At 36.7% G+C, this 8,276-nt stretch overlaps 1 protein-coding gene across 1 annotated transcript; it reads left to right on the top strand.

Annotated features, from left to right (window-relative positions):
- Positions 1–622: 622 nt before the first annotated feature.
- On the top strand, positions 623–4,232 carry LOC124370492. Its single transcript, XM_046828786.1, has 2 exons — positions 623–1,261; positions 2,495–4,232. The coding sequence occupies exons 1-2, from the start codon at positions 884–886 to the stop codon at positions 2,996–2,998; spliced, it is 882 nt and encodes a 293-aa protein (XP_046684742.1). The 5' UTR covers positions 623–883; the 3' UTR covers positions 2,999–4,232.
- The last annotated feature ends 4,044 nt before the right edge of the window (positions 4,233–8,276 follow it).

The raw sequence follows: 8,276 nt of genomic DNA, 5'->3' as shown, positions 1-8,276 counted from the left end.
AGCATTACATACATAACTGTGTAATACTATACAAGCTATTTGGTTAAAATGTATCTGTCAAATAGAGTGCAACCAGTAATGTAGTCTACTTTTAGTTGTCAGTCCGCTGTAGGATTAAAATACAAACAAAACCATGGAAGTACAACGTTTTTAAGTGTTCATGTGACAATCTAAAGTGTAATACTCATACTGAAATTTGATGTAAGAAACTAACTACAGTACCTTTGAAGTTGCTTTGATTAAAGCCATTCGTAAAAGTTGACTTTAATAGCAGTATATTATGCTCACATTCAAAGCATTATTTCATATGGAATTATTGTATGAGGTAATGACATTAACTCAATTAGGTCATTCATACTAGAACCGATTGCAAAGCATTGCTTATACAATTGAAAGTATTAACTGCATGTTACTTATTTATTCTTGCAATATTATTGCATGCTAAAAACAATCTTAAAAAAATAATTTTAAATAGTTCTATATACAATCATTTTTCCAGACAACAAGAAATGAACTTAACAACCATTTTTACTGTATGTTATACATTTCATATTTTACACAAGGCTAAGGCCCCCCATCCACTTACAGTTCTAACTGCAGTCCTGGACTGAGACAATCCGGGACTGCAGTTAGAACTGTAAGTGGATGGGGAATCCGGCAGGCGAATCGTTGGACTGTCAACTGTCGCACGGTGCGACAGTTCAACGATCGGACTGCAGGCGGAACTGCTAGTTAGTGGAGGCTCCCGTGACAGGCCACAGTCGACAGTCCAAGCTGCGAGATATGCGCATGCGCTAGCTCAGCTGCTCCGTGTCGGCCTCATGCGTCATTGAGTGGTGAGCGTTTGGTGGTTGCGCATTGTTTTGTTTGTGACGCGGCAATCATGGCCAGTTGGTCGAAGGATAATCTTTTACAGTTTATAGAGGAGTTTAGGAAACATGAATGTGTATGGAAGGTTAAGTCAAAAGACTATCACAATAGGGAAAAGAAGGAAGCAGCCCACCGTAGTTTACTATTAGTAGTGAAAGGGTTTGACAGTACTGCAACAAAAAGCGATGTGTTGAAGAAGATAAACAATATCAGAAGTGCATTTCGTAAGGAACAAAGAAAGGTAACAGCCTCTCAACGTTCTGGCAGTGGTACAGACGATATATATGTACCAAAGCTGTGGTACTACAGAGAACTTTTGTTTCTTATTGACCAGGAAGAATGTCTAGGAGGGACTTCCAACTTAGGAGAAGGAAGAGTCAGTGAAGACGAGGTAAGAGAATTAAATTACTAGTTTTGCGGTTAAATAATGTATTCACAATGCTACAACTAACTTACAGTTTGTCATCGGAGGTATTTTGTTTTCAAATAATCATTATAAACTAAGAGATGTATCTGTCTTGCCATTCCACTTTTCCTTTGTTGCTAAAATAATGAACAAATTTATTTCTTACTTCTTTTGCACTAGCCATTGGGCGATCGGTTTGTCTTACTTGTAATGCCATGTGATCGCTGGTTCTTGGTCCAGGCTTAGACACACCAACTTCGTCGTCATCTAAATCCAACCAGTCTTTAGGTGAGTACCTTTGAGGGATTGTCCTACGCAAATAGTTGTGCAGGTAGCAGCACGCAACAACAACACTATTCACTTTCTTCAAGTCAATGAAGGTGATTGGTTTTTTGTAGAACCTGAAATCTCTCAGCGAGAATCCCAAAAACACTTTCGACCATTCGGCGTGCTCTTGAGAGTCGGTAGTTATATACCTTTCTAGGTTTGTTTGCAACCCTATAGGAAAAGGGTTTCATTATGACCTCAGTTAGGGGGAAGGCGTCATCTGCAATGAATACGTATGGAAGAGCTTCGCCGTCTACAATGCCCTCTTCAGGTAAATTGAGGCTTTTATCTGTTAGTTTCTTGTTGAAGTCTGTCTCTTTCAGAACTCCTCCATCAGATACCCGGCCATTAACACCAAAATGAAAATAAATTATTTCATAGTTTGCACTAGCAATGCAGAAAAGTACCTGACTATGGAAACCCTTATAGTTATAGAAGTAAGAACCACTTCCAGGTGGTGGTGTTATGGCTATATGCTTTCCATCCATGCTGCCTAGGCAGTTGGGGAAATTCCATTTTTCCCCGTACTCCTGTGCAATTTGTTTCCACTCCTCGGCTGTATTCGGTACCTGAAAAACAATTCATAAACTGTCAGCTGTCATATTTCAGACCAGCGTTTTGTACGGAACAAATTTTAATGAAATCAAACCCATCGAGAACCGTATCACCCCTCGTTTTCCGTTCGCCACCCCCTCTGTAATTTTTTCAATATAATATTTTGAGAAAGTAATAAATAAGTAGTTAAGAATGTACTGTGGTGATAACTGAATCATTATTGATATTGTGGTTCATTATTAAGTAATGACAGGGTGTCTACCGGGCACGGAAATAAAGGAAATCCGCGAAAAGTCACGGATTTTGACATTTTTTTCAAACATTTTTTTTTTACAGGAGATGCTGGACGATTCACAAAAAGAACCATTAGATGCTGAGGAAAATGTACCAGCGCCCCAATCTCTACAGAATCCTCCTCAAGTTGCTCGAACCGCTTCCAATATTACCTCTGCAACACCTGAACCTAAAGATTCTTTTAAACGGCAAAAAAAATTGTCCCCGTGTGATCAAGTCTTGGTTAATATTGGACAACGACTGGCAACAACAAAAGAAGAAGATCACTACGACGCCTTTGGGAAGAACGTTGCTCAAAAGCTGAGATTGCTGAACAATGAGCAAAGGATTTATGCGCAGAAAATCATTAATGATGCCCTGTTTGAAGCAGAACTAGGTGGACTAACACGATTTGCTACAGTTAACCCAGGTATTCTTTACTCAAGTTCCACAACACCATCGGCAGCTAGTGTTACCCCAAGTTCAGGAGGTAGATCAACCTATGAACCAATGTATGATGATACAGCAATGTCTGGCTTCAGTGTCAACTATACAAATCTAAATTAAGTGTTCTATTATTAACAAGTAGGCTTAAACCTGTAAACTTTTCACAACCCAAGCTGTGCGGTTTTTTAGTAGGCCTACTCCAGTAGTTGAGTACATTGAGAGTTATATGTTGAACAAATTACATTTATTATTTTTTTTTTGTTTGTGGTGAAAATATTTTGCACTCAATTAAAATTACACTTTAATCTTTATTCATATGCGGTACTGTTGTGAGCTGCCATGTGTTTGTAATACTAGATTGCAATGTTATGTTTGACAGTGTCATAGTTTTTATAATTATTACTTTACTCATTTGTGGTTAAACATACACCATAGGTACGTATTACTTTTTATCTTTATACTTACATTAATTAAATTGATTTTTTACTTTTTCTTCCTTAGTTATAAAAAGTAAATGTGTTGTTTGTACAACGCAACAAATACAAGTATGGATAATATAATGTTTACAATAATTTTGTATGAGTTTCATTACCTTTTACTACTTTATAAAAATGGTTAAATGTTGTGTGCACACAGAAATGAACTCGTAATCGTTAGAGATACTGGAGTTGTAATTTAAAATTAGCAAAAAGTAGTGACATAATACAATGTGTAGGCTATGTACCTTAACAAATCCATAAGCAGATTAAAAATATTGTAATTTCTTAACAGTATGTTGGCATTCGAAAACAACAAAGACCTACTTTATTTCTTTTTCTAACTTTTATCTGGTTTCATATTTTGGATTTTTCAAAACTACTTGAAACACACATTAGGCTACTAACCTTGCAATAGTCATTCAAGGCCTTGACAATAGCTGAGCAGGTCTCTGGAATTATTCTTCCTAATGTTTGGGGGGAAATTCTCGTTGAAAACTTTAAATCTTCCATTGTTCTGCCAGTGCTTAGATACCGCAATGTCGCAGTCAGTTTTTCATGTGGTGTAATGGCTTCCCTCATTTTTGTATCTTGTTTGGTAATCAATGGTGTTACTATACGTAATAAATCAAAGTACGTTTTCTCGTCCATTCTTAAGTAGTTTTTCCAGTCTCTGGGATATGCTTCAAGCTCCCTAAGAAGGTGAACGTGGTTAAATCTCTTCCTCTGAAGCCATTCTTTTTTCCACATTTGATGCCTTCGTTTCTTGCGTTTTTTAATAGCTACCGCTATTACAGCGTATGCTGCCAAATCTTCAAACGTAGACATTGCACTTTAACTTCACATACGATAAGAACTTAGAATGCACTTTTCCTACAGCCACAAAATGAATAATATAACTAAAAATATAATAAATAATATAACGAATAATAACTACAAAGTACACACCTACGGCAAAACACCGGAAAGACTGACCACGACAACCACGCCACCGAACGGACTGCGGTCCGCGACTGCAGTCCGTACTGACGTGAACATTTTTCAACAGTCCACAGTCCACCGTTCACAGTTCTGGACTGCAGTCAAGAACAGCGTTGCCAATCGGGTGGTAATTACCACATTTTGTGGTAATTTAAGGTCTCGGTGGTATTTCAGGTGGTAATTTTGCCCCGGTGGTAAATTGGTGGTAACTTTAAATTAATTAGGGAAAACAACGAACACTGAGAATTCCGCTTTCAGGTAACCTGATTGATTTCCCATTCAACACATTCAATCGATATAATATTACAATATGTATTCAGATTGTTGTTGTTTTTAATACTCTATGCTAAGATAGAAATTGACGGTTGGCATAGTTAGTCTATGATAACAACAACACCAGGGATATTTAGTCTATGCTGTTAGTAATAGTGTTAGTGTTCTTCTTCTCTTGAATTTTGGTTTCTATTTTCTTATTTCTTCTAGTGAAGTTATTCAGTTGAGATAAGTTGATCAGTTTAATGGATGATAAGATTTCATAGCCGTGTGAGTTGGCTTTAGTTAAGTACGTTTTTCCAAGATACGTAAGATTTCAAGTTTTCTTTATCGTGCATTTCAATCCGTGGACCTAGAATAGTAAAGTATGTAGTGAAATTGTGTAGACTGTGGCCAAGGTATAGGCTACAAAAATGTAGCAATATTTTTTCTTCTCGGACTAGCCCATTATTTTTATTGTGTTCATGTCATAACTGTTAGTAGTGCTTGGCCAATCTTTTCCCCTTGGACCATTATTTTATAGTGCATATAACTTAAGAACGTAGATCTCTTTTTTGCAATGCTATTTTTCTTCTTGGACTATTATTTTTAGAGTGTAGATGACACTTTTGAGAGCTAGCTTTGCTGCTTTAAGTTCATACAAATCATTTGTTTTGTAAATATGATTAGGGGCCTATAGCTAGGTAACGACCTAGTCCTATTTATGCTTTGTAATACCTACTACTAGCCTATCTGCTCTGCTTCATAATTGTTTTCCCTAAGCTTAACTAAACATCACCTAACTATAGTTAGTGTTGGCCTAACTAATTTACATTTTCCATTTACAATCCATCTAACTTTGAACTAGCTTTATTGACATGAATCTCTAATTGGACTAACTTAAGTTACTAAGATGGATAAGTTTATTATTAAAGGTAGGCCTAAGCCTAAGAAAGATGAAGATGAGAAAAAAGACAAAGATGATGAAAGTAGACAGAGCAAGTCGTTTGTAGAAAGCTCACATGGTGAATCGAGCAAAAAATCTATTTGGCCTAGTTCAATGTCTCTTGCAATCCCAATGGAGTACGAAGACTTAGGAATAGATCCAGATGATCCAGAACCATTAGGTCAAAGCTCTAGTGAGGAGGACCAGGTTAATATTGCTGCTAGTAGCAAGGAAACTGAGCTTGATACAGACCTAGCCGTACACTCAACTTCAAATACCACCCAACCAAAAACTGCTGCTAGGCCTAAAATTGTGTCTAGGTTTACCCATACTGCCACCATTAGGCCTAGTAAAAAAGAAAGAAAATTCAATTCAAACTGGTTGAATGACCCCCAGTTCAAAAAACTGGCTACAAAAAAAAGTCAAAGAAAGAACCGGACAAGACATGGCATATTGTAGTGTCTGTGATGCAGTCATGGGGGCGCATAAAACAGAGATTGTGCGTCATGGAAAGTCCCTCAAGCACCTAAAATTAATCAAGGAGATAGCCACTAACAAAGACTTAAAAAAAATTGTTCAAAGAACTACAACAGATAAAAGTGTCAAACGAGCAGAATTAAAATTAGCCGGCCTAATTGCAACCAACAACCTGCCCTTTTCGCTGATGGATACATTGATTCCGCTGTGCAAATCGGTCTTTCCGGACTCAGAAATTGCTGCTAAACTGTGTATGAAACGCACTAAAACAACAACTGTGATTAAAAAAGCCTTAGGTCCCGCATTCATGGAATTGATTTACCAAAAAACTAAGGGCACCAGGATCGTTTTTCTCCTTGATCATGGATGAGACAACGGATCAGGCATCGGTTAATCAATGTGCCCTCACAGTTATCTATATTGATGATGTAACTGGAACGCCAAAAACTAATTTTATTTGACATGTTTGAAGTCAAATCTAGCACTGCTGATGAATTATTCACTGGTATGATGAACTCGCTGAAATCAAAAAATATACCCATTGAAAACTTAGTGGGATTTAGTTCTGACACATGTAATGTGATGGTGGGGCAGCATCATTCGGTTTTTTCACTTTTGAAAATAGAAATCCCTCACATTGCATGTGTCAAGTGTTCTTGCCACATGATCCACCTGGCGGCAAGTAAAGCATGTATGAAGTTACCAAAGACAGTGGAGGATTTGCTCCGAAATCTTGGGGCTCACTTCAGCAGAAGTTTTGGGAGACAGTCTGCCTTTGTACAGTTCCAAGAGTTTTTTCAAGAGGAAATCCACAAAATACTATCACCAGCAGTAACAAGATGGCTGTCATTAAAATCTTGCGTTGGACAGAGTGATTGAACAATTTCAACCGTTGAAGGCCTACCTGCTGACCGCTTCTGTCGAAGACCCGTCAAACACAGTGGATAGCATGTTAGCTGCTATGAACAACCAATTTATCTACTTATACTTGGAGTTTATGTCTTATGTTCTTGGTATGCTAACAGATTTTAATGTAATGTTCCAATCCGAAACACCACTTCTCCATAGATTGCGACCAGAGGTTCACAAGATGCTTCAAGATCTGTGTACAAACTACATGGACTTAAACTACATTAAAAATACACCCATCATGTCCATTGAGCATTCAAACCCCCGTCATTTCCTGCAATTAGAACAAATATATTTAGGCATTCAGGCAACAGAAACATTTAATGAATTAAAGAAAAATGCAGAAAAGAAAGATATTGAAGTTTTCTTAAAAAGTATTTTAAGCTTCTATGTGGAATTGGTCACACAAATCAAATCTAGATTTGATTTTTCTGATGAAGTTTTTGATGTCCTCAGTGTCTTGGAGCCAAAAAGTGCCCAAACCTTCAAAGTAAGGTCTTTGGCTCATGTCATTAACAGATTTCCCGTTCTGAAGAAAGTTGTTGATGTCCAAAAACTCGACAATCAGTGGAAAAGTCATGCTTTGCTAGACTTCAAAGAGCATAAACTTGATGCAAATGAGTCTGCTATGCAATATTGGAAGGCTGTATTCAGTCTAAAGACAGTCGCTGGAGATGCTATGTTTACAGAAATACAAAAAGTGTTTAACTTACTTTTTATACTGCCATTTTCAAATTCATCTGTCGAACGAATATTCAGTGAACTGAAGCATTGCAAAACCAATGACAGAAAACAAATTGAAAACAGAAACAGTCGTTTCATTGATGGGTACAAGGGAAGGAATCCGAAATAGCGGTGGATGTGTTAAATTTGAACCTACCAAGGAAATGCTCACAAGAAATATATGGCAATAAGAAATTAGGCCTTATTATTATTATTTGGCTTTTAAAAAAAACTAAAACTGTGTTAATATAGCCAAATATATTGTGATTCATATTTTGGTCATCAAGTGATATATTGTGAAATAAATTTTGTGTGTATATTATATATATATATATTTATATATAAATAAATATTTGAACCTGAGTTATAGAGTAGGCTAAACACATCATGGTAATGCTAGCCTTCTAAGGTTTTAATTTCAAGACTATGTGTGCCTAGCACTTTGCCTGACATTAAAAAAATTGTGGTTAACACATTTAAAAACAGTGATCTAGTGTAATTTTTTCCATAAAGCTACAAGTTGAGTTAAAGGAAAAAAGTGGATTTTTTAGAACAACACATAACAGTTCATGTGATTTATCATACAAATTTATTAAACTGTACATCAGTAAACAACCTATTTTGGAGGTAGGAT

Source organism: Homalodisca vitripennis, unplaced genomic scaffold (genome assembly GCF_021130785.1).
Source record: "Homalodisca vitripennis isolate AUS2020 unplaced genomic scaffold, UT_GWSS_2.1 ScUCBcl_246;HRSCAF=1760, whole genome shotgun sequence".
Classification (NCBI taxonomy): Eukaryota; Metazoa; Arthropoda; class Insecta; order Hemiptera; family Cicadellidae; genus Homalodisca; species Homalodisca vitripennis.
Note: the sequence above shows the minus strand (reverse complement) of the source record. Positions and strands in the feature narration are given on the sequence as shown.

Bases quoted from the DNA above. Each gene is read 5' to 3' on its own strand.
- LOC124370492 (XM_046828786.1), top strand. From the start codon at position 884: ATGGCCAGTTGGTCGAAGGATAATCTTTTACAGTTTATAGAGGAGTTT. The intron at 1,262-2,494 runs GTAAGAGAATTA...TTTTTTTTACAG, and splicing joins GAAGAGTCAGTGAAGACGAG to GAGATGCTGGACGATTCACA.